Source organism: Camponotus vicinus, unplaced genomic scaffold (genome assembly GCF_025532165.1).
Source record: "Camponotus vicinus isolate PSW18456_S1 unplaced genomic scaffold, iyCamVici1.0 SCAF_2, whole genome shotgun sequence".
NCBI classification, from domain to species: Eukaryota; Metazoa; Arthropoda; class Insecta; order Hymenoptera; family Formicidae; genus Camponotus; species Camponotus vicinus.
In genome coordinates this window covers 5,030,926-5,057,670 of record NW_028141956.1, presented here as the reverse complement: position 1 = coordinate 5,057,670, position 26,745 = coordinate 5,030,926, and the positions used below count along the sequence as shown (strand labels likewise).

Sequence of the window (26,745 nt, the reverse complement as noted above, 5' to 3'; positions counted from 1 at the left end):
TTACACATTCATTTAAATGTTATAAAAGTATAATTAAAAACAAATACTTACAGCAAAAGTTTCCATGCCGATGGTATAATTATTCGTCTCGCAAATTTGATACTGAAATAAAACAGAAATTAAATCGATTATTGTATGTTTATGTATTACTTAAAATTATTTATGTTTAGTTTTAATAATTGTATTATATTGTACTTACAACGTCATTGTTTGTTTTGTCAAAAAGGCCATGAGCAAATACAGCCACTACAAATACATTAATTATAAATGAAACAAACAATGCCATGCATGCCTCAATGAAATAATACATATTGGCATCTCTGATTTTTGCGGGTTGTCTTCGATCGATATCTCTAGACTAAAAAAGTAAAAAATATCTCGTGCACATATATTGTCGAAGAATTGAATTAGTCACATGTGTATTCTTTATATTTATTATTCTTACTTTGACTAAGGCACTATGAAGATACAAGTTATGCGGCATAATGACCGCACCGACGATTCCTACAGCTTGAAGTAGTACCTTGTTATCGTAATTCATCCCATTGTACCATGGGACAAACATACCAGTTATAACATCTACTTGAGGAGGCGCGGAAACAATGTACTAAAACAGAATTAATATAATATCAAGCTCAAAGCAATGCAATCAATGAAATATTCTAGGAGTATATCTACCTCGTAACCAAAGGTAATACCCATGACGGTAATGAGGAGACCAAAAAAAAGCTCTAATTTCCGCAAACCATATTTATCTAAGAATAAAAATGTAAATGTATCAACTACTGTAATAAGTACGCCACTCCATATAGGAATCCTGAAATCCCAAAAAGAAATATTTTATACATCAATATTTCATAAAATCACTATATTATTTTGTGATCGAAAACACTCTATATACAGGGTGTACTAGAATTCGCGGGTACGGAATACATAGCGTGATAGTTTAAGCCAAAAAAAAAAACCAACTTTTTTCTTTGACAAAAATTGCTTATTTGTAAGATTAAAATTGCTCTCATTAAAAAATATTCAGATACAATTTTGCCAAAGAAAAAAGTTATTTCTTTTGATATGAACTATTATACACTGCTGTGCATTCCGTATCCGCGAATTCTGGTACACCCTGTATACATTGTACATTATCTATAATCTTAATTCTTTAAAAAAAGAAGCAAAAAAGCAAAAAAAAATTAAACTAATGCAAAGAATAAATGCATTATATATGTGATTATGTAAATACAATACTTTTATTATAATAATTTGCAAAATATGTATATTATGTAGATTATAATTTGTTTTTGTATATCATTTAAAATATTAATATTTATTTTTCATATATTCTACATAGTTAGAAAATTTTGAAGTTCTTAAATAAATTAATTGTTCAGCAATGAAGAGATTATTAACGTGTAACATGATATTTTTAATGTTCTAGGTACTTTCAGAATGTTTTTTGCATGTTATGTATATGTTGAAGGTAAATATTGACTATTGTCAGAGATACTTACACCTTATTAGATAAGAGATAAAGGGCAATAGCCGTTCCTATTACTTCTTGCATATCACTACCAATAATAGCTATTTCTATCATTATCCACAAAATAAATCTAGGTACTTTTTTATATTGTCTGTAACACATCTCTGCTAGATGTAGACCAGTTACTACACCAAGTCGTGCACTGAGTCTTTGCATAACAAGACCTAAGAGTGTAGCACTTAGTAACACCCATAATAACTGAAAGCAAATATACAAACAAAAAGATGATTGCGAAATAATTAATTAAATGTTCGCATAATATTAAAATATATAAAACATTACAAGCGATATTTATTTTTAATAATTCTTCATCAAAGATATACCTTATATCTTGCTACCACTCCAGATTGTAAATCTGATTCTATGTTACCAGGGTCTAGATAAGCTATAGACATTAAGAAACCAGGTCCCGTGAAAGCCCATAATTTCCTAAAACTAAACCCTGTCTGCAAAGAAATTTCTACTTATAGTTTAAGAGATAAAGTCATAAAATTATAAATAACTTCAAATTATAATAATATATTAAATTTGCAAGTATTATTCTGAGAAGAAAGGACATGCTCTAAATAATAATGTCTAATAATTATGAAATAAATCATACAAAATAATACATTAACTTACACTTGCTATTTCTGGCACTGGTACCCTTTCATCTGCAAAGTAGGTTTGATTGTTATTTGGAGACAAGGAGGTACTCTCAGTGGCTTTTCTACTTTCTGCTTCATGCATACGTTGATGTGGCACTGTTGTGACAATGGCATCGCCACTGGATTTTACATCATAACTATTCTGCATTTTGTGTATTCATACAGTACTCTAAAAAAAAAACACATTGTTATTGAAATAAAGTCAATTTTCCTTTTATGATATAATTCAGTGAAGACATGTGATTCTGATGCAATGGGTTCGGGAAAAAAAAAAGAACAATGTTAAATAATCAGCACTGTACAAGACAATTTTAAATAAAAAATAGAGTTGAACAATCGCGTGTCTTTTTTCACTATAACATCGATTATTACACAAAATCCATTGCAAAGTGGCAACAATGTTAAAATATAAAACAAAAAGTCACGTGTAAATTAGATCTCTATCACTCTAGGTCATAGATAGATTTTCTAAAAAGCCAGAAAAAATAAATTTTGACTCGAGAACGAAACAGATACACGAAAATCAACAGAATAGTGATTTCATAAAGTCATCGTGATGTTATTTACCTACGCGTGTTGCGATCATTGATCGTAAATCATTTGCAACTGTCGCAATTATGTAGATACGACGTAAGCATACACACCGTGTCAGGACTGTCCCAGACCGCTCGTAGCTCGCACAACTGGCCAACTGTAGTGTAGTGTAATGTAAAGTGCGGCGAATCAGTCGAATATTGCGGAAACTGGCCAAGTACAAGGAGGAGGGAGAAGAAGCTGCCAGGGATGTAACTAAGCAAAATCTCGGAGCAGACGGCATCATTCATGTTAATATTTATTTTTTCTTCATTTTACGTTCATCATTAATTTTATTTAACCAATTTGAACTAAAAAATTCATAAGGTTGATTTAATATATATTTCTCGATTTTATAGGAATATTCCATAAATAAATAAATACGTGCATGTTTGATATATTTACTTATATATATACAGGGTGACCCATTTTAACTTAGGCAGCCAAATAACTCGAAAAATAAGCAAGATAGAGAAAAATGTTTTAGACAAAAGTTGTATGGTTTCGAGGGGGCCATAAGATGGTATCATTGGTTTGACCTTGAAGAGTCATTTGAAGGTCACGTGAAGGTCACTTCAATTTTTTTAAATGGAATACCCTATATATTTTTGTACATTCTTGTAGCTTATTTCGAGAGCTTTCCAAAACACTATAATTAAGTACCTTTCCGTTAAGTACTTTTTGAGTTATGATGCTTGAAATAATTTCTTAATTTTACATAAACCGTAAAATATCTGGTAAAATATTCATTTTTCGATTATCTTACCTTAATACTTTTATGTACAAAATAATGAGAGGAATCAATTGGTGTAAAGAAAACACATAGTTGTTTCGAAGAAAAAATATGTAATTTGCAATTAACAATTCCATATTTTTTCTTAAAAACAACTATGTGTTTTCTTTACACCAATTGATTCCTCTCATTATTTTGTACATAAAAGTATTAAGGTAAGATAATCGAAAAATGAATATTTTACAAGATATTTTACGGTTTATGTAAAATTAAGAAATTATTTCAAGCATCATAACTCAAAAAGTACTTAACGGAAAGGTACTTAATTATAGTGTTTTGGAAAGCTCTCGAAATAAGCTACAAGAATGTACAAAAATATATAGGATGTTCCATTTAAAAAAATTGAAGTGACCTTCACGTGACCTTCAAATGACTCTTCAAGGTCAAACCAATGATACCATCTTATGGCCCCCTCGAAACCATACAACTTTTGTCTAAAACATTTTTCTCTATCTTGCTTATTTTTCGAGTTATTTGGCTGCCTAAGTTAAAATGGGTCACCCTGTATATACAGGGTGAGCCATTTTAATTAACGCACGCAATTATTTCAGAAACAAAGCATTTTAGAGAAAAATGTTTCAGACAAAAGTTTTATGGTTTCGAGGGGGCCATAAGATGGTATCATTGGTTTGACCTTGAAGAGTTATTTGAAGGTCACATGAAGGTCACCTTCAATTTCTTAAATGGACCTACTATTTGTCATTGCATATTCTTGTAGCTTATCTCGAGAGCTTTCCAAAACACTATAATTAAGTACCTTTCCATTAAGTATTTTTTGAGTTATGAGGCTTGAAATAATTTCTTAATTTTACATAAACCGTAAAATATCTTGTAAAATATTCATTTCGATTATCTTACCTTAATACTTTTATGTACAAAATAATGAGAGGAATCAATTGGTGTAAAGAAAATACATAGTTGTTTTTAAGAAAAAATATGGAATTGTTAATTGCAAATTACATATTTTTTCTTCAAGACAACTATGTGTTTTCTTTACCCCAGTTGATTCCTCTCATTATTTTGTACGTAAAAGTATTAAGGTAAGATAGTCGAAAAATGAATATTTTACAAGATATTTTACGGTTTATGTAAAATTAAGAAATTATTTCAAGCCTCATAACTCAAAAAGTACTTAACGAAAAGGTACTTAATTATAGTGTTTTGGAAAGCTCTCGAGATAAGCTACAAGAATATGCAATAAAAAATAGGGATTGCAATTTAAAAAAATTGAAGTGACCTTCACGTAACCTTCAAATGACTCTTCAGTGTCAAACCAATGATACCATCTTATGGCCCCCTCGAAACCATAAAACTTTTGTCTGAAACATTTTTCTCTAAAATGCTTTGTTTCCGAAATAATTGCGTGCGTTAATTAAAATGGCTCACCCTGTATATATATATATATATTTGTCTACTACGTATATATTAAAAAAAAATGTTTTTCGATGAAAGGCCGATAGTTTATTCATTGAAACGTGAGTGACATTGGACTTCACAAGAGAGATATCATAAATGAAAATGGGGAATGCCGTATTACCGTACATGTTTTAAATTATCAAAAGACACATGACACGATCTTGGGAGATCCCCGAGTTTATACAGACATAGACAAACAGCATTAAATTATACGAAATATTTATATGCTCTTTTCCTTTTTTCCTCTTCCGCGCACACATTGTTATATCATAATTCCAGAATTTAGCATTGCGTTTTCATTGCAATCTTTCAATGCAAATGCGATATGTATATATCTAATCGAGAATGATATGATTAGAATTTATTCTCTCTCTCTCTCTCTTTCTCTCTCTCATTATATTAATAGCGTATTAATTATATATCGATATTATTTTTTTAATTATAGGATGAAAAAGTAGGTGCTATGAGTTTTTTATCAGTATCAATGTCGCGGTAATTTTATAAGGAAGTTTTTAAAAGTTACATTTCTTGCTATTTTAAATTTTCTATAAAAAATATCCTTCAACAATTGCGCCTTCGCTGCAGGAGTACTAAAAATACAACTTAAACTATAGGTAAAATAATAACCGTAATGTAATTCGATAAGAAATGAAATTGAGATGTAGCGTTTAGATGCAATATCATATTAAAAAAATATACATGTTCAATGACACGATTACAGATAATATAAACCTCTTCGTCAATTGATATATCTATCTATAAGCATCTTCATCACATCGACGATTAGATACTCAAGACAAACGGATTCGTTTTTTCGGCGTATTGTAGACTTATGTTTGACAATGGAAATACTACAAGTGGTCACGTAGTGATAAACAATGTAAAAATGATATCTTAATTAACTATTCTATCACGTAGAGAAATATGGAAAATACCGCAATTAATCGCGATAGGAGTATACATTTTTAAGAATATAAAACGATAAAAAAAATTTTCTAGATATCTTGTACCTTAATTATTTATTTTCTAGAGATTTAAAAATTTATATTTAAAATTATTATATTTTAAATTATTTAAAATTATTATATTTTCTAGAGATTTAAAAATTTTCTAGAGATATCTTGTACCTTAATTATTTATTTTATTGGAAAGAATTATGAAAAGAATTATAGATCGATAATCACTCATATATTTTTAGTGATATAAAACAAAAAATTATATGTGAACAACTTAAGATAGCAGTAAAAATAATAACGCAGAAGAATTCGTAATCAAGTATCTTTCCACTTGCGCGAAAAGATAACAGAAAAAAATACAAAAGATCATATAGTCTTATATAAGTCTTATTGTTAAATTTGACACGACGTCAGTGAATAGCAGAAAAAAACGATGAGCGAACACGTCTTTTTACATAATTTCCTCACAAATAATTACCATTCTCAAGAATTATAATACAAAAAAAAAATTATAATTTCGCTGCAATAATAGTTTAATAAATAATGAACGCTTCTGCATTATATTCATTTGTTTCTTAATTAATATTAACTTTGTTTTATTCCTCATAATTCGTTTGAACCAATACAATCAATTGATATTTATTAATATTATTGAATAATGAAAAAAATTGTGACACTCTGGTGACTCATCTCTTGGTAATCTCATGTATAAGGAAAACTTTCAAAAGCAATATATATATTAGAAATAGATATGCATATACTTTTCTCCTTTTTTCTTTTTTACTAAATTATAAGAAAAATTTGTCATCCTTTTCTCTAGAAATCGAAGATACTAATCGAAAATAATACTAACTGAAAATTAAATTACTTATATAAATATTTTGTATATGAGTATTGTATAGCTTACAATTTTTTCTGGCATCTAATAACTATACAATGAGACTTTTATGAGCTTTTAACTGTTCATTTATTGACATATAAATTCGATTTTGTGTAGCATCCATTAGAATATCAAACGTTCTTTTATTTCCAATCATGACTAAAATGTCTATGTTAACGTTTTCTAAATTAAAAGGAAAGTGTGAAATTTTTTATTTAAGGAAAAAATGAGACAGAGAGAGAGAGAGAGAGGGGGGAGGAAGGGGGGAGAGAGGAGGCGCAGAATGGGAGAACAGAGAAAGTAATTTAGCTATTATCTTATACATAAATTGATGCAACTCGAAGTATAGCAAATGATTTCAATATAAAAATTACACGTCTTGTTTCTGAAAATTTTAGCGATGATGCACGTCATGCGTCATACCGCACTTTATACACATATGTATCCTCCTTTCCACATATATATCCTCTGTCCGAACTGTCTCGCAGACAGATATATGTGCGGTGTATAGTGTATGTAGTACACCGAGTGTAGTACACGCGGTGTCTGAGCGGGGATTCGAAGAATTGCGAGATTCGTCACAAATTGATCTGGTTAGCGGTGTTATTGAACAGTTATTGAACAGGTCAGAAACAAGCATAGGTTAGATTCACGAGGGTGTGGTGGTGTAGATAAAACGAGAAACGAAATTTCCGGATGTCAGATCGGTCTGCTGAGGGAGCCTCGTTCACGCCCTGATCGAAAGACGAACAAGCTTGAGGCTTGAGCTGAGAATAAAACAAAAGAAAAAGGAAAAAAAGTATTCCCGGCCTAGTGAATCGAATACACTCGCCGAGTATGTATCTTTCGTGTAAATTGTATCATTATATATATGTAATTTTATTGTATAAGTACACAATCGTACGTGTTATATTCTGACGAGATAATTGGAAACGATAATTCGATAATGTTTCCTGAGTCATTACATCTGTTTTTTTGCACTTTATGCGCACTTTTTCGCTCCATCTTTCTCTGTCTCGAAATCCCAATTTATCACTTTAATTGCACAAAATGCTACTAAAGTCGTGCTTTTAACTGTAGCTTAAATAAGATGCAGGGTCATTGCCATTACGTGCTGTCAAAGCCCTTCAGTGTATAGCTTGTAATATGGAGAGATTTCTCTTTATTCTTTTACATACTGTTTCATATATTGTTATCCTAAAGACATTTCACGCGTACTCAACGGTTTCTTAAAAATTATATTAAAAAAATTTTTGTGATAGGTGATAATCTAATGATTATACGTATAAATAACATAACCTGTTGTATGTTGTAGGAAAATGTCAAACGTGGGTAATCTAGAGCAACAAATTGCGAGCTTGCAGATCAATCATGGCGATGAAGCGGCCAAGACTGTTAAGTCTGGCAAAAAGATTGGACCAGCGGTGCCGCCAAAACCAAAAAAGTCTCAACCTCAGGTGAATATTCCTGTAATCTAACACATCTTAATATCATTATGGAACATTCTTAAAATTTGGAATTTTTGATCATTTGCATGCATCCTCAAACACGATGCAACAATGGTAATGAAATACATTTGTATATTGAATATTGAAGAGATTTGTAGAAACTTCAAAAAAAGACATGGAAATATTTGTTTCAGGTACCGCAAAGTTATACCATAAAGACTCCGCCTATGCCATCGTATAGCACAGTTCTCAATAATACGACTTCAAGTGACAAGACATCGAATTTGTACATGAATGCACCTTCTCCGTATGTTCCATTGGACATAAAGAACGACTTTTCTCAAATGGTACCTACAAATGGCAAGGAAGCATCAAAACTTTACCAGAATGACAATTTGTATGCATGTCAGCCAGAAGAGAAATTTGAACCAAAGTACAGATATGATGAAAAGAATTATTATTCCAACATTGGAAATATGCCAGCTCCACAAGTACCCGTGGATGATCGCACGAGCAGAGCTTCCAGGAATGCAGTATACAGCAATATAGAATCACCAGTACCCATTCCAGTTCCTACATACAAGTATCCTAGCGAAAATGAGGGAAAGGATATTATATATAGCAACATTCAGTGGAATCCTAAAACAGAGAACACATACTGCAATGTTCCACCTGCACATGGCACTGGTAAGAAATCTTTAATTTAATTAAATATATATAAATGGGAAATTGAAACAGCATCTACATATGTATGATCATATTTTTAAAAATTTCAAGGTTTAATATTCAAATATTCCTAAGAAACAAAAAAAAAACAAGAAATAAAAGTTTCTAAAAAAAACTTTTATAGCAATATGGGATATATCTCTCCTTACAGATGATTTACCACCTCCGCCAGAGCCATCAGAATACGTCTCTTGCGTACCTGGAAATTCATTCCCCCCACCGCCCGAGGAACTGCCTCCGCCACCAAGTCCGGTCTCATCAAGTTACAGCGAACTACGACGTGCCACTTATCAAACCGATTTTTCATCGGGCAACTATCCTACTGATATTTATGGTCCGAGTTCTCAATCTAGCTCGACGTACGAATCCATATATGAGCCGATTAATCCCAGACCACCATCGCAATTGTCCTGCAACTACTCCATGTATTCTGGCTATGGATCAGCTGTATCTACTCAACCACAAGGCAAAGTGTCTCCTGTTAAAGAAGTGAGTCAAAATTCTACATTGAAAATTCCATCTGAAAAGTTAATTTTGTCAGTGCATTTTAAATTAAAGTAATCGGCACACATGATTTAATATATGATTATCTGTAACAATTTGTCATTTGATTAAAATAAATTAACTGCATCAATTAATCAATAGATAACTATTATATGAGATTATATTGAAGAATATGAATCGAATTTATTGATTTTATCTGTAGGTTGATGTTCTCACGGATCTATTAGTCCAAGGAATGGCAGATAACAATGAAGACAGTGATATATACGGCATTTGCGCGCAATGCGGTCGCAAGGTCGAAGGAGAGGGAACTGGATGCTCAGCGATGGACAAAGTTTTCCATATAAGCTGCTTTTGTTGCTTTATATGCAAGGTTAATCTGCAAGGAAAACCTTTCTACTCGTTGGAAGGAAAGCCCTACTGTGAAGAAGACTATCTCAATACTCTGGAAAAATGCTGTGTTTGTACCACACCGATACTGGACCGAATATTGAGAGCTACTGGTAAACCATATCATCCTGCTTGCTTCTCCTGCGTTGTTTGTGGACAAAGTTTGGACGGTATACCATTCACTGTTGACGCTACAAATCAGATACATTGCATTCAATGTTTTCACAAGTGAGTTTTTTCATGCACTTTTACTTATTTCCAAAATTGTTTATTTAATAATTTTTAATCACTAATTGACGTTTTTGTTTGTGTAGAAAATTCGCTCCGCGTTGCTGCGTTTGCAAGTTGCCTATTATGCCTGAACCTGGTCAGGACGAGACTGTGCGAGTAGTGGCGCTAGATCGAAGCTTTCACATTCAATGCTATAAGTGCGAGGATTGCGGATTAGTATTGTCTTCCGATTCAGAGGGACGAGGCTGCTATCCCCTGGACGATCATGTTCTGTGTAAAAGTTGCAATGCTACTCGCGTTCAAGCTTTAACGTCTCATATGACGACCGAGTTATAAATTATACAGTCGCGATATAAGCTTATATTAAACTGCTGAAACTCCTAGAATACAAAAGAAATATGGAATCAAGTATTGATGTGATTAACTGCATAGCGATATAAGATACTGTTTAGCATAGTATTATAAACTTTTTTATGCATACGGTTTCATACTGTTATTCACAGTCTCTATATATTTGGAACCATATTTGCTGTCCATCAACAAAGGATCGTTTTTTACAATACTGTAGCTATTAGTTAGATTATAGAAATTATACTGTCCAAAAAAATTATATTATCCTGTTTGGATATTTTTATCACTTGTAATACGAGAAAAAAAATTATTAAACTTTATATTCGATTTACATCAACATGAATCTGAATATGATTAATGCGTGAAAACTCCGCCACACTGCCATAATGAAAGCATTTACAGTATATTACATAATGACAGATGTATGTCATCGACGAATTAGAAATAATGTAGATTAACTTCGACGTCTGAAGTAATTTTCCTGAAGATGTGATTATTATTGTGATTCTAGTAAAGTATTCGATGTATCGTAAAGTATTTAATATGTAGTTTGTCGTTGACAGATGTACTGCTTCGATATTTAGAAATATTTAGAAATAAATTTGGAAAGTAGCACATTATTGACAATATCAATATACGTCGATGGGGATGCGTGCCATTTCTTTTTTAATGTAGCTATTAAAATGGATTATTTTGTAAAATTATAAAAAAAAAGAGAAAGAAATTGATAAAAGCTCAATCGTGTCTTAAACATTTTGCAATATAATTAGTCTTCGAATTTTTTCGCATGGGTAAGATATTACATCAAGAGGAGACTTATATGATCTCTGTATTATAGTATCAATAAAAATACAGTTTGTTATTTATGGCCAAAGAGTAACGCTTGTTTCTACCAACCGTTCTTGCCCATCCAATTGTTTCACTGTGCTTGTAGACATTTAGTTTAGACTGTATTTTCGCCTGCGCTTATGAGTGAACACAGTCTACGATCGAGCTTTGCATGTTTTACTATTTCAATGAGATTTGCTATTAATATATATATATATATATATATCCATTGTGTTATTTTACTATTGTGATTGTTATTGATGTTATACATGGCGGCTCAAGCTATACTTCCTTTCAGTTACAGATCTTCTAAAGAATTCATAATAAAATTGTCCTAAACAAAGATTGAATTGAACGTATAATCTTTCTACAATATTAAATATTAAATATTACATATTTGTTACTATCTTACTAAAGTTGTTCAAAAATTAAGAGAGCTTGTTACCTATTTTTATAAAAATTGTTTTTTTTTAGAAATTATTAAAATTTCAACAGTTTTGTTATGAAATCATAATTTTAAATTCGTAAGAAAAACTGTTACTGAAATGAAGGCCACGATTATACAACCTGAATACATATAATGTATGTACGATATAAATTATATATGTACATACACTAAATGTGTATATATATAATTATTATTATTATTATTATTATTATTATATAATTGCAGAAGAAATTTACAATAGATTCGTCCTATATTATTCTTTGACTAATTTTTTTCTATGATTTTTTTTCATGCACAGATGTTTTATCTTTTATTATTATTATTATTATTAATATTATTATTATTATTATTCTTAACATTTTGTTTTAGATACTCGCATCTCTTTTTTTTTATGCGTAACATATTTTTTTTATTACGATAGAGTACTTAAATCTTATATAACTTTTGTGATATATATAACCTGTATGCCATTTTGTGTATAATTTATGTTTATTAATACATAAATTTTTCTCACCGGTACGCGCGCTTGGATCGTGGAATGCACCATGTTTTATGTTTCTTCTTGGAGAAATGAGTCGAAATCGATTCTACTTATCTACGTCATAATTAGCAAATTATAATTCCACGATGGATACATTGTACATTAACGTGTTAATAAATCTAAGAAATAATTAACGAATTTAAGATATAATTAAATATCTTATCAAATAAACTACTAAGCATTTTGAGATTATGTGTCGCTCACAGTGAATAAAGACACAATATAATGAATACTTATTATTCCGATTATATTTAATGTATCCATGTGTGCAATTAATTTTGCCATCAATTTGCGGAAAATATGTAATAATAATATGTATTCGTACTAAGTACAATCGCGATATTCTTCATAAAGCAACATAATCTCTCTGAGAAACATTAACTATATTAAATCATATCAAATTGTCTGCTCTCGAAAGGCTATACTTTTCGCTCTCGCTTTATCCGCATCAATTTTTTTCGCAGATATATGCATGGAATATTAGGACATTCCACGATCCGGAATCTGCACTCTGTGTGCTGCGTATAATACATTCGTAGATTCTATATTTTTACTACATATAGCTCTGGTGTCTATCTTAGACTCCTTTTTTCTCTTTAGATTAAAACTATAATATATTTTGTTTAATGTATTATATATGTATATATATTTTATATTCGATCAAGTCAGCACCATTCTACGTTAAATTTAGTACATACTTTTTAATACTCGTTTACTAATCTAACAATATTCGATTTGTTAGCTTTGTTGTACCAAAGTCAACATAGAATTGCACTTTTTTTTTAACAATCTATCGCTCTTTTTTTATATAGGTACACATATAATATGTATAGTATATATACATATACATATATATATATATATATATATATATATATATATATATATATATGAAATATGGATGTGTGCTGTGTGTGAGTAGATACACGAGCCACACGTATGCTCACATTTAAATCTGTACTTGCACGCAATAAATCACAGCCACCTATCCAGATTCGCGCGCGAGCACAAATACACACAACTAAATAATGCGTATCTCTTTTGCATATCTTCGGTATATATGTTATATATCTCTCATCGCTCTGATATACATATATATATGTATACATACATATATCATCGTACGTACATGTGTGTGTATATATGTAGAAATGTATATGCATTTACAGATACATATACATATATGTACACATGTGAGAATGTCTTCTTCTTGTATTTCGCCTATACATAGTACTGTTGCAATAAACTGCACATACACATACACACACTCTCTCTTTTTTTTATTTTCCTCCCTTTACTTATGTTACTCATTCACTCAATTAACACTCATTCATACAACTCGTTTCACTCGTTCCTCTTCTTTCCGTCTAATATCTATCTCAGCAAAACAATAACGTCGGTCATCATTATGCGACTTTGTTGCTGTATTTCGACGTTTGTTCTTTCACATTATACAGAGTTTTCCAAACCTATTGTTACAGTATCATACTCTCACACTTCCGAATTCGCTGGGCTATAGTTGGGCATATTAGCATCACGTATATGCCCATAAATCAATAAATAAATAGAGGAACAACAATTCTTCAAACATCTCTTTTTTTTCTTATAACAACATTAGAGGCTCTTGGAACGTAACGCAACAAATGTTCAACAATACAATTACGAAAACAAATAGAAGGCACTCTTGCTTTTTCAATAAATTAATTTTTTTGTGTTAACAGTGTTCGCTCGGATATTATCTCTACGCCTTCTTCTAGGCCCTTGTCTGTCGCGTTCGTGTTTTTATCCACGTACCAATACGGATGTCACCGAAATCTTCAGGTAATGTATGCGTCGCGAAGCATTTACATGACGGCGCCGGAAATCTAATCTGTCTTTCTCTCTCTCTCTCTCTTTCTCTCTCCCTCAAATGGATAATCATAGCTACGTGAGATACGAGATAACAAATTTGTTTCACATTTATAGGTAAAAGAAATCCACCTTTGTAACAATTAGGTAGAGAATATTATTTAACCTTTAATATTATAATAATTTAATTATTGTTATTTGCTTGGAAGCTCACAGCCGACACATTTTTTTTTAATTCATTATTATTATTTCTCTCCTCTTTTAATATCTTACCTTATTTTCACTTGGGTACAGGGCGTTTCGTCTTTTCGTACTTGGATCACGGTTTTTATTTCTCCCAGTATTTAACAGCTACAACATGTACAACGTTTAGCGCGGGATAATATGTCAACGAAAAGAATAACGAATCCGGATATCAACTCGCTCTACGTTCGAAAAAGAACGCGAGATGAAATATATATTCACGGTTACTCTAACGAGAGAAAAAATTATAAGTACGGGTATATCCCCGCATCTTTCGGGGTAAATAAAAATTAAAAAAAAAACAAAATTAATGAAGATGTGGCAGTGCCTTGAGCAACCGTTTATGAAATCAACCCTATCTCGCCCTCTTTACCCCTTTCCTTTGTTTTTCCTTTTATCTTTTTTTTTGTTTTTGAACACATGACAAATCGCTCATCATTTTGTACGATAACAATGTTATTTCTTCTTTTTTTTTCCTCGGTTCTATCTTTTGCTAACTAATCTAGCCTTGCTCGCGAGATTCATGGTTTGTCGAGCCTATCACGCATATAACATCGGATACTGTAATAGTATAATATATATGTATATATATATATTATATAACGTAGATATATATGTAAATGACATATCTATGTGTGTATGTGTTGTGTGTATGTTCTTAAGATAAAAGTTTTCTTTTTATTAATTCTCTGCTACACACTTCCCGTCGGATATCATTCAAATTTGTTTTTTTTTAGATACACACATTCGTCGCTTTCTTTCCCTTTATGTAACAATTAATAATATATCGTATCCTGCTTTCTCTATACATGGCTGTATAGATCGTGTTCACGCGTGTATAGAGCTTTTATTGGAATCACTCAACCAATCAGCGAGCTGTTGAACTCGAGATTTTGTCTCTATCAAATATCTAATTATTTTAACATGTCGAGTCTGAGATCACCAGAGAAATCATACCCTAGCGTGTATGTGTATATATGTGTGTATATTGCATGTCTTGATTCTTTTACTGTTTTTTTAATAGTTTGCAGCCGTCATATCTTAGGTCGCGTGGCTTTCTCTCTCTAGACTCTTATAAGATATTATATATATTTATATATACTCTCGATAAGAAGACAACAAAAAGGTCGCAGAGAACAAAAAAAAAAGGAAGAGGGCGGGAGTGGATGGAAAGCATACTTCTACAAAGTCAGCGCCTGCATCTGATGGCACGTATCGCTTAACTGATTCTGATCACCGGCCGCTGGATGGCCGCTCGCTCGCGGTGTACCGGGTGGCGTTATCGGTAGCCTACCAGGACCGTCGCCCGCGCCTCCCAAATTGTCGTCGGCGAGCTTGCTCGTCACCGTCGTGGTCGCAGTCTGCATTATACCGTTCACCTTGTACTTGGCACTTTGTCGCAGCATCGTTTGCGATGAACCAGTAGCGTTCGAGTACTTGTCGGACGGCTTCCGATTAGCCAATGTCTGACCCACGGAATACCGGCTGCGTTGACTGTTGATAGACTGTTGTTGTTGCTGTTGCTGCGGTTGCGACGAAGGCATAGAAGGTGGCTGATAACGGTTCTGGACCGGAGCATAAAACTGGACCTGGGGGGTGGGTGGTGAGAGAGTTGGAAGAGGCCGTGTCATGGGTGAGTACGGGGCTGGCGGTGGGCTCGCCGGTTTCTCCTGAGTATCCTTTGACGTATTGTCCGCGTTTGTTCGCTCGGCTGGAGACAGGCGAGAGGACAACGTTGTCGTCGTCGTCGACGTCGTCGACGTGACGACGACGGCGGCATTGTCCGTCTTAGGAGCATCGTTGTTGTTAGGCCGATCATTGTTGTCGCTTCCAACGTGCAGGTCAGTCAATCGGGCGGCGCCTCCTCTATAGTTGTTGTTATTTGACAGATAATTTCTACGATTCGTAGAACCATAACCACCATTGCCCATCGATCTGTTGTTACCCGCCGCGCCGATTTCGTAGTACTGATCATCGCTGTAGTTCCTCGCGCGTCCATTCGACGAATATTCATAGCCGTGAACAGCGTTGCTCGACTTGTGCGAGCCACCATAATTGGACGCCGTAGAGTGATTAAACTTGTGCGCGACCTGACTCGAGCCGTAGCCGCCGCTGCCGGATCTGAGGATCGCCGACGAGCCCACGTTCGATCCAGCCGTCCTCCTATTGTACTGAACTGGCAATCGCGACGACACCGCTATCGTCGAATACTTGTGCGAGAAACCATCCATCCCAATGTTTCCACTACACCTTCCGCTATTGTGCGATTGTGAACCACTCTGTGTGTTCTGCGATTTGGATGCGTGTGTATTCAACGAATAGCCGTGACTCTGATTTCCCTGACCGCGTAAATTGTTATTACTTCCCTGACCGCCTATATACTTATTGCCGCCGCAGTCTCTAGAATTGTGACCGTGTGTCTTCGTGTTGATGTCGTAGTTGGATTGACGCGATGAAGCTGAGAACGGTGTCGGCAGGAGACTGCCGGATGATGCGTTGTGATGCGTATAGGGTGGCGGTGCGTGTGTGTGAGAAATGTAAACGGTCGGGTAAAGAATGGCGCGACAATGCATCGGACTGGTGCAGTCCTCGCTATCGTTCTGCGGTGCAGTGTGTATCGCGATCGGATGATAATTAGCATGGTAACGACCGGACACGGGGAATTTGACGGGCATTAGGGGCACCAGAGGTGTTGCCGGTGAGCCTGAAGAGGCCTGTTGCGTTTCACCGTGTGGTTGCTCCGAGTGGCTCGGCGTCGGTCGTGAATCCTACGATTTTATTTCACAGAATAATGCCTGTCTAAATTCAACATGCTGCATGGTAAAAAAAAAGAAACGCGTATTCAGCAACGACGAGCATTCATTATATGGCAATAAAGACGTCTCATTGGAACCCGATTTCACGACTAATTCCATTTCTTTATAGTTTGATGCTGTTCGTCGTATTTAACCATTCACCATAATTCCAATCTTCTCATGCAGTATAATCGAATAAAATCTTCATAACAAACGTAACGTCGACGTTGCATCCAATTATAGCAACTACCAACAAATGTACTATTGTTTTATCCATAACTAAGATAACGATACTACTTTCGTGGAAATTTGAAAGGAATTGGAAGCGATGGCAAAGAAATTCATCCGATCCATCCCGAGTACAATCGCTAAACGCTAAACGACTAAACACGTGTAAGACGAAAAAAATTCCGGTATACATAGAAAAAGATGAATTTACCTCCTGCTGAACAGTCTGACTATCAGACGTGGAAGTTTGCTGGCACGATGTAGCATCCGTAGTGTACAGCAATAGCTGCTGCTCAGTCAATCCCATAGACGCGTGCGGCGGCGGCGGCAGCGCGGGGTGCGGGCCAGTTGCAAAAGGATAGTACAGATGATCCACTTGCGTTGGGGGAGGAGGCGGACCCGCTTGTACAGGTGGATGATGATGCGGGGGCGGTGCGGCAGGTGCATAAAAGTGCGTTGGATGCGGAGGTGGGAGAGGCGGCGGCGGGCCCGTTGGCGGACTGGTCGCTCCTGTACCGTTATTGCCGTTGCTGCCGGAACTATTGCCACCACTACCACCACTACCACCGTTGCTCGTATTACTCGGCGAACCGCCGGTAGTAGCGTACAAATACTGAGGTGCTCCGGCGGCGGCCGCCGCTCCTGCGTAGTACGGTTCGTACTGTAGACAAAACAGGGGCAGGAACAAATGTTTAAATTTATATATAAAATTATATATATATTAAATATATATCCGGTCACTCGGGAGTATAAATACTGATTTGTCATGTTTATGCACCATTCACGTAAACATTCAGTCAATCCTTCATTATATTTTATTTTCAGGAATAAACAGATTTTACTCTTTCCGAATGTATTAGATAAATTATTTTAAATATAAGTTGACGAGTAAACTAGGAATGCATTGCAATTATAATTACTTCACTATTTTCATTTTAATCAATTATAAAATTACAATGTCATATGCTTTAATAATATGCTTTAAACGTAAATAAAAATTCTAAATTTTTACAAATGCTGTATATATGTGTATATATATATATATATATATATATATATATATATATATATATATATACATACATACATACATACATACATACATACATACATACATACATACATACATACACATATATATATATGTATATGTATGTATATATATATAGCATTTGCAACTGAAAATTTAGAATTTTGATTTACGTTTAAAGCATATTATTTAATAAAGTAATATAATTAAAAGTAAATATATAAACAAGAAAAAGATTAAGAGCCATATATAAAAGATATAACTATAAAAGAAATATAAATGGCATTCTTATGTGAAGATGTTAAATTTAATCGATGTCCCTTGTATTATTTAAAAATAGAAGCAGAAAGAGATGGTGAATTGATTGAATTAATTAACTAATGCTTACTGGAATAGCGCTGTTTTAATGAAAATAAATCAGTCTATAAACATAACTGAAATCACAAGTGTGATTGTATACTTCGATGTATATTTCCATAATGAATGACCTGTAATTTCCTAAATTTCCTTATTCCAAGTTAGGAAAGAGATGTGTGCGTAAGAAACAAGTCAAACAATCGGGGATTACATTGATAGATGAAGCGTTAATTATTACATAGCGTCACTATTAGTAATTTATTGGTGTAAATCGTTTTATTACTGTTTTTTATTTTATATATATATATATGTCATATAAAATGAAAAGATATTCAGATAAAGCCATTTAAAACCATTGCGTGCATATCTATACATTGCTTATAATACATACTCGAAAACAGAAAGTAATCTTCGGCATATTCTATCTTGATTCTATTTTTCCAAGTATCGAAAGTATTTGGCTCGGAAAGAAGTCTATTATAAGGTAATTATAGTTACACAATATCGTCTCAATAAAGCGTCTTACTACACGAAAAAATCGTGTGCTACTTGAAAATTCATCGATGAATTAAATTCGACTTAGAAGTCAGAAAGTGAACTACGAAAGGGAAAATGAAGCAGGCAAACATGCTGAACAAGTATACGAATCGGTAAGCATCTCTGTTGCAATATTTAATTATGATTTATTTAAAAAATTATGCATTAATAAAAATTAAATCAAGAGAAAAACGATAAAGAAGAAAAAGAATAAAGGAATCATATCGAATAAATGTACGATATTTTTAAGCTAATTATTGAAATTTATCGATTATTTTTTTTTGCTTATTAATGTTTATATGCACATAAATTTTTACTTTAAATGATTGTATCTAAATACATTATCATTTATTATGTTATTAATAATATTATTACCACACTATCAGTCTCATTATAAATGTTAATAAAATTATATTATTATTAATGATGCATTTACATTTACTATCATTATTTTCCATTATGTTGAGTATTTTATTTATTGTAATTAATTAGATATGCTATATTATTTAATTTTTTTCTGTTATAAATTCATTTTCTGTTATACATTCCTCAATATGCGTTCTTTTACGTATTTTATTTCGATTATATTCAATTGTTTCGCAGTTATAACAAATTTTGAAATTATCAAAAATTAGCAAAAATGTTCTGACATCGGTGAATATAAGTTACGAATCGTGAAACAATAAAGGCAATGAACAAACATGCATCGATAAGTTGTGCATCAAGAGATGGCAAAAGGAAAAAGGGTGAAATGTTCAAGAAATGACGAGCGACATGCTAATCGTTTTGCCAAAGACCTTATACCTTTAGACCTCAATACTGTATAGCGTCGAGAAGAACGTAAGTAGGCATTTGCTGAGGGTTGGGTAGAAACGCCGGTGGTATGGCTTCTCCCATCAGACCGTTTGTCTGTCAAACCGTAACCGATATACACCATTTAATAAAGATACAGACAAAGACGGTCAGGATCTTACGCTAGGATCTATCTATATGTTTACACGTGTGAGAGGAAACCCAAGGAACAGCTAAACTTGGAAAATGAAAGAGGAGAATATAAAAACCAATGGGAAAGAAGTATCTTTTTACATACCGGTATAGGCGAATACTGATATTGTTGTGGCATGTACAGCGACGGAGCTGGACATGGATACATTACAGGAGCGAATGTTTGATGATTGGTGGCAGCTTGAGGACCTGGAAAAAAAACGTTCAAAAATTATTAAAAATTAATAAATTTAACTTGTCGATTATGTCATAAATCAAGGACTAGTATGGCTGTAACTAGATTAGACAAAGACTGTATATGTTTATATTTTCTAAAAAAATTCGTCTTACGATAATACATGTTATTTACACTTATTTCTATATTTCATAGACATAATTGATTAATTTGATATATTAGAAAAATCATAAATATAATTAAATATATTGATAAAAATATTCATATAATCTCTTTCGTTCTGTTGTAAATGTTACAGTGACTGTATGAACGTGTATATATATATATATATAACATTCGAGTAATGCTTACCAAACACTCCTGTGGCTTGATAAATCGTTCCTGGATCCGTAGGTGGAGCGATAGAAGTCGCCGGTGCGGGAGCTGCCGTATTATAGAACGTCATACCATTCTGATAAGCGAGACCCATACCTATACAATGCAACAGGAGAGAGAAACGATTAGAAATGCAATCTTTGCAGTCTTCAATCATCGCGTCGAGTATATAATACATGTACAATTATATGTAACGTACCGTTCGCATAATAGTAAGTACTTGTAGGCACGGAAGGAGGCGAACCGGTACTACCGTCGAAGGATCTAGAGAAGGGCTGCTTTTTAATCGCGGGCGCTATATTAAGCTTCCTTTCTCTCAAAACAATGCATTCGGCCTGAAGTGAAAAGAAAAATAAGCCAATGAAAAAGATCAAAAGTTCGATATGTATCTCAATCATGTGAAAAATCTCGTCAAAGAGCGCTATCAATTACGAACCTCCTGTTGAAGCCGTTTGGCTTCTTCCTCTGTTTCAAAGGTGACGAAGCCATAGCCTTTGGAAACGCCAGCGCGATCTGAGATAATTTTCGTGGCCTTGACATTGCCGTAGGCCGAGAAAAGCTGTGCGAGCTCCGCTTCGCTGGTGCTCGCCGAGATGCCACCTACGAAAATACGATTCGGTACCAACGTACCGTATTTCGGCGCAGCCATCGTAAGACTCGCAGCCGAGGCAGGGCTAGAGGCAGGACTAGACCCCTCCGTACCACCGGTCGAAGCCGAACTCTATACAACAATCAAATCAAGTTTTTTCTTTTATTCGTCATATCGCTCAGAGCGACAGTTCTTTCTCTTCCTCTGTCTCTCTTTTTTTCTCAATTCCTCGACATACAATTGGAAAAGTAACACTAAAATCTTAATTATGGCGCGATTTTACACATTCAATAGTATCTGGCATGTTCGAGACCGCAATATGATTGCTTTTGACAAACAGACAAAACCTGTGTGAAAATAAAAAAAAATAAAATAAAATTAGTTGTGAATGAAATGGAAGAAAAAGTTTGGATTTTAAGGGAATGCATGTTAATTCCGATACATAGCCGTCATAGTGTAGTTTAATTCGCTATTAACACGCATTCATTTAATTATTAATTCTGATACGTAGCTTTTCACGATTTTCGCGGTCAGAGAAAGTATACTTCGATAATAATTTATCTTTCTCGAAATGTAAATCAATAATTTATTCTTGTGAATAAATTCGCGTACTGACAAAAATAATAAATTAAATAAATTAAAAAAAAATTATATAATAAATATAATAAATTAAAAAAATTAATTTAAAAAAATTAATAAATTAAAAACATTAAAAAAATAATAAATTAAAAAAAATTATTATAACTATAAAGTACATATATGTGAACGATGTCGCTCTTTCTCGACAATGCTTCGACCTTTCTCTTATATTAGTACACTGTCATTACAATTCTATTAAACATCAATATAATCACGATATTACTAAATACTCTAAAGCGCATCGCTGATAAGTTATATACAAACATAAACACTGATCGTTAATTAAGAGAACTTTCGTTGAACGAAAACGAGTCGAATTACAGGTTGAGAATGTGGAAAATTATGAGAAAAAATGTACAGAACGATGACCAGAAGTTTATATTTCATGTTTCTCGGAAATGTAGATATTTCACCTTTGAAATCAAATGCGCAGCGAAACTATTAAAGTATCATACCTATTCACATATATTCACATATAATCTACTTTAAAGAGCATAACTTTATCGTATTACATAAACATATATTCATACAAATTATCGTAAGTCGACTAAAAGACTACTAAAATTTAGCTATTTAAAACGATGAGTCACAGCAATATATTTATAGTGGAAATCTTCGATGAGTTTATTATAATAGCTTTTTAGCTATTATAAAAGATTAATCACGATTTATTTATTACAAAATTACATCCGGGCATCATTTTCTTTGTCTTCATTATAGATTTGTATATAACAGTTTCTTCACATATAAATTTATAATAGAAAGGTATATGCAGAAAATATGAAATTTTTGGTCATTGTTTACATATTTTTCATCTATTTTAATCGGAAAAGCTATATTGATACATATATGATTTTCACAATTGGCACTTTTCCTTAATAATATTTCATCGTTAATTAAATATCTTTGAACAAAATTTAATAACAACTTTAATTTTTTTCACGGTAAAATTAAAGATGTAAGGTGGCGCAAAGTGTGTACAAAAGTCACGTGAGAAGTCCCAATGAATTTCGATCAATTCATCGACTTAATTCAAGGCGGTTTAAAAAATACATTTGTATGAAGGAGAATGAAGGGAAATATGAAAATACAAGTGAGATAATAAATTATTAAATTTCACTAATGACACTGTGTATAAAATACGATAACGCTCAAATGATAGAACTGGAAAAAGAGAGAAAAGTAAAAGCCGCGATGTGTCACATAAAAGAGGAAAAGAAATCACCAAATTGCACAACGCAACATTGAATTGGAAATGAGATCGCATAAGAATCTACATATTAATATTCTAAGAAGTCATAAAAAAACATTTATTCACTTTTCTTGTTATTTATCTACTTTGACAAAGTAATAAGAGTTATTATACGGTATCTGTATTTGATATTTTTGTATCACAAATGCATATTATTATACGCATTTTACTTGTAAACATTCGTTAACAATTTATTCAAAATATTGGATGACTTTGTATTTTTTCACCCTACATACATTTGACATTATCTAACAATTTCAATGAAAAATACACTAGGGAGAAAATCTTAATTCAGAAATAATAATTTTTAAAATAATTCTTTTCTAAAGACACTCGTAAATCTTTCAATTAGATACATACAACGATTACTATATACGTATACACACATGTACATATACATACACTATCGAACATTTCTCTCGCTCAACGAACCCCGGCGAAGGTTACCCCAGATTTCTATTCGAGGAATCAAAACGAGAGTAACGAGAAGTCGATCCGAGAGAATGACAGATTACGCGGAGATTAGGCGTAATGCGTGCAGCTGCGTGATCAGCATTCGGGACGCGAGAGACGAGGCACTACGCGGAATATTGACTAGTGGCAGAGAGAGAATCGGACTCGTCGACACGTCGACACATTCTAGTTAACGCGAAATTTCACGCGGAAGCACGCGACGCAAGTGCAAACATGTGCGAGGAAACGGAAGAAACGGGAAGGCCTCTCGCGCGGCGAGACTACCCCACCCTCTCGATGGGCGATGACAGCCAAAAGCGCAAACAAACAAACAACCGATCAAACAAGCGAGCAACATACACGACGTGCATCGTCTCGAACGTGTCGAGCGAGGAGAGAGAGAGAACGCTACCTCTCGTGGCGCGATCAAACTCGAGTCTCGTCGTCGCGGGATCCGCGAAAATGATCTCTATGTTTACACTCGCGAGATGTATGCGCGACTGCGGCCGTAAGGTCCATTTTCACGCACGTTCCGTGACGTTTAAGATTTTGACAGATTCGCTGTTTAGAACGACGACGCGCGAGATATTCGCGGAATTCGACTGCCCTGCCGCATTCCTCGACGATCAAATCTGGAGATTCGGAGAACAACAGACGAGGATCGTCCGAGAAGCGCGACGACCACTTCCCTGAACGTTACGCGTACGTATATTTGTTCTACACCGCGCGCCACGGAAGCTCGTCAGGTGAGATCGCCTCTGAGAAAACGAGAGCAGCGGGAGAGAGGAAGGGGAAAGAGAAGAGAGGAATACTTGGCGCGAACGACACTTTCGAACGCGGGGTGTCTCGACAGATCGAGTGTCGTTTGTCATCGTCCTCGTCGTCGACGACGATTCTCGCGATCGTTTTGTCCGCTCTATTTCGTATAGGTTAAAGTGGGATTTTACGGAAAAATATCGGCGCGCGTTAAACGAGAGGAGGAGGAGAAGGACGACGACGATGACGACGACGTTGCACGACACGAGGACCAAGAAAAACACATCGTCGCCCCGATAAATATCTAGGTTCTCCTTCTCTCTCTCTCTCTCTCTCCCTCTCTCTTTCGAGGGTGTTAACGTTGGACACTCACCATCTTTCGACGGATTCGAATGCGCAGGAGGATCCGTTGGCGGCTGTCCCGGCGGCTCGATGGTACCCTGGCCTCGCGCGAGGTCACCTGGATGCCCAGGGACTGCCAAGGACCGTTGCACCGACCACTTCAGCAGCACTTCCAGCCTCCGGCGGAGAAGCTGCCGTCCCGTCTCGCGTAAACCTCCAAACACTACGGACAGGCAACTCTTACAAGATGGCGGCCGGTGATGCAGCGCCGCGTAAGGTCGAGTCGCGGAACTATCAAGACTGCGCGCGCGCGCGCGCGCCTCTTATCGAGGGAGGGTAAAGCCAATCGCGACGTCCTGGACATATGTAGTGTATATATATGTATACTACAGATATATATATTTATATACTGTAATATATAAATCTCTCTCTCTCTCTCTGTTCTTGCAACTGCACGTACTATACTCCTTATCTTTCTTTTCCTCTTTTCTTTACACGTATATTTATCTGTTTCATACAAGATCGAGTATAGAAGGAGAGCAACAGTGCAGCTGCAATGACAGATCCTGTATCTCTTTTCTGCTCTGGACACTCTCGAATTGGACGCACGTGCACATTTAAATATTCATGCGATGTCGGTTAATAACGTCGATTGTCTGGCAATTACACGTGTTGCCACATTTACGTCGCTGCAAAATACTCGTCGTAGACATTGACAATGAGGGAATTGTTGTCATTGTACCAAAATGCTCGGCCGTTTTATGAAAAGGTAGCAAATGAAGGAAATATACTTCGTTCGATATATTCAGCTGACTTACCGATCGGAATAATTCACCCAGCATGCAGATTGTCAGTAATCTGTCAAAAGATTGACAACGAATTCTAGCAAAAGTTGCGTCGACTGCATTCGTATTATGTGCCTGTTTTACTAACAGAGATATAACCAGCGACGTATTTCTCGTTAGATGCAGTAGGCGCGCGCCTAATCTAGGGCCCCAAAGACTTTAGAGTGTCAAAATGCGTCACTGGATATAAGAGCACGAAGCCATAAAATGGCGGTAATACAACATAGATCTGACGGCAATCATTGTATTAAAATTTATCTTGATTGAATTAATATTATCTAATTCTTTACCCTTCTTTCAATATTTTGTTTAATTCATTGAGTCGGCATTTGCGTACAATATACGTCTATTTTATCCCCTGCATCATTATCCTTAGGATCATGTTTCACAATAGATATATTTTTCTGTTTCATGCACGTTAATAAATCATGACAGACATAACGTTGAAACGTGCTCGTGGAAAATACGTCTCAGAAACGCAGTTTTAATGCAAATAATTAATTACTATTGTACAACAAATGTGGCAAAGAAGCAGTTGCGGTAAAAAACATATGTAATAATTTGGCTTTTCGCCCTTTTGGAAAATCTTATTAGTTATTTAATTTCTTTTTGCATTATATATGCATTGCTGCGTCCTTTGCGGAAATAATCGTTCTACGTACAAACGTAGATGTTTTGCGTCAGAAATTGTCTCCACATATAATAAAAAAAAATAAATATTTTATTCGAAGAGCAAATCAGATAAATAACTTACGTTCAATACGTTATGAATGTCCTCGCACGTTACACCTTGATTCGCGTCCTATATTGAATAAGCTTCGAGAATACCTGAATTTGAGTCGATGATCCACGTCGTTATCGATATTAGGCGTCATCCAGTCGTCAATTCGATATATAACCGAAGAAATTCGAATAGAATACTAAAATACGAACGATGAACGAGAAAACGTGCACAAAAAACGGGAACTGAAACTAAAATGAATCACGGAACTCAATGCATTGTTCCT

The 26,745-nt window shown here is 34.4% G+C and overlaps 3 protein-coding genes across 20 annotated transcripts in view; 1 reads left to right on the top strand and 2 right to left on the bottom strand.

Moving 5' to 3' along the window:
• The window catches only part of Mvl (solute carrier family member malvolio), a 5,775-nt gene extending 2,830 nt beyond the window's left edge, over window positions 1-2,945 (bottom strand). For 7 of the 9 annotated variants that reach the window (XR_014437159.1, XR_014437157.1, XR_014437156.1 and 4 more), the window contains exons 1-8: window positions 2,752-2,904; window positions 2,159-2,353; window positions 1,861-1,983; window positions 1,509-1,735; window positions 679-817; window positions 446-607; window positions 200-358; window positions 52-102 (exon numbers count right to left, since the gene is read on the bottom strand). Coding sequence is in view for 5 of the 9 variants with exons in the window: in XM_083091143.1 (XP_082947269.1) it covers window positions 52-102; window positions 200-358; window positions 446-607; window positions 679-817; window positions 1,509-1,735; window positions 1,861-1,983; window positions 2,159-2,332 (1,035 nt within the window). In the remaining 4 variants the exon portion in view is untranslated. Of the gene's footprint in view, window positions 1-51; window positions 103-199; window positions 359-445; window positions 608-678; window positions 818-1,508; window positions 1,736-1,860; window positions 1,984-2,158; window positions 2,354-2,751 lie in introns of those variants that run through there. The other 2 variants (XM_083091142.1, XM_083091145.1) reach the window with 2 other exon arrangements.
• Zyx (lipoma-preferred partner zyxin) lies at window positions 2,930-14,667 on the top strand. Its single transcript, XM_083091146.1, has 6 exons — window positions 2,930-3,008; window positions 8,118-8,259; window positions 8,445-8,937; window positions 9,128-9,465; window positions 9,683-10,098; window positions 10,185-14,667. Coding segments are annotated over exons 1-6 (1,644 nt in total). The 5' UTR covers window positions 2,930-3,006; the 3' UTR covers window positions 10,438-14,667.
• On the bottom strand, window positions 2,979-26,745 carry LOC145966779 (uncharacterized). 10 transcript variants are annotated; one of them, XR_014437155.1, is made up of 9 exons: window positions 23,745-24,500; window positions 21,299-21,583; window positions 21,062-21,197; window positions 20,839-20,958; window positions 20,398-20,501; window positions 17,595-18,044; window positions 15,540-17,128; window positions 14,391-14,468; window positions 11,264-14,192 (listed from the first exon to the last, which is right to left on the bottom strand). XR_014437155.1 is itself a non-coding variant. In XM_083091135.1 (9 exons), the coding sequence occupies exons 3-9, from the start codon at window positions 24,925-24,927 to the stop codon at window positions 15,542-15,544; spliced, it is 2,685 nt and encodes an 894-aa protein (XP_082947261.1). In that variant the 5' UTR covers window positions 24,928-25,116; window positions 25,712-25,751; window positions 26,493-26,745; the 3' UTR covers window positions 11,264-15,541. The 10 variants fall into 10 exon arrangements, 9 of the variants coding, with proteins under 9 accessions (XP_082947258.1, XP_082947261.1, XP_082947259.1 ...); XM_083091135.1 differs by lacking the exon at window positions 23,745-24,500 and adding exons at window positions 24,925-25,116; window positions 25,712-25,751; window positions 26,493-26,745 and having other exon boundaries at window positions 11,264-17,128; XM_083091132.1 differs by lacking the exons at window positions 11,264-14,192; window positions 14,391-14,468 and adding an exon at window positions 2,979-3,068.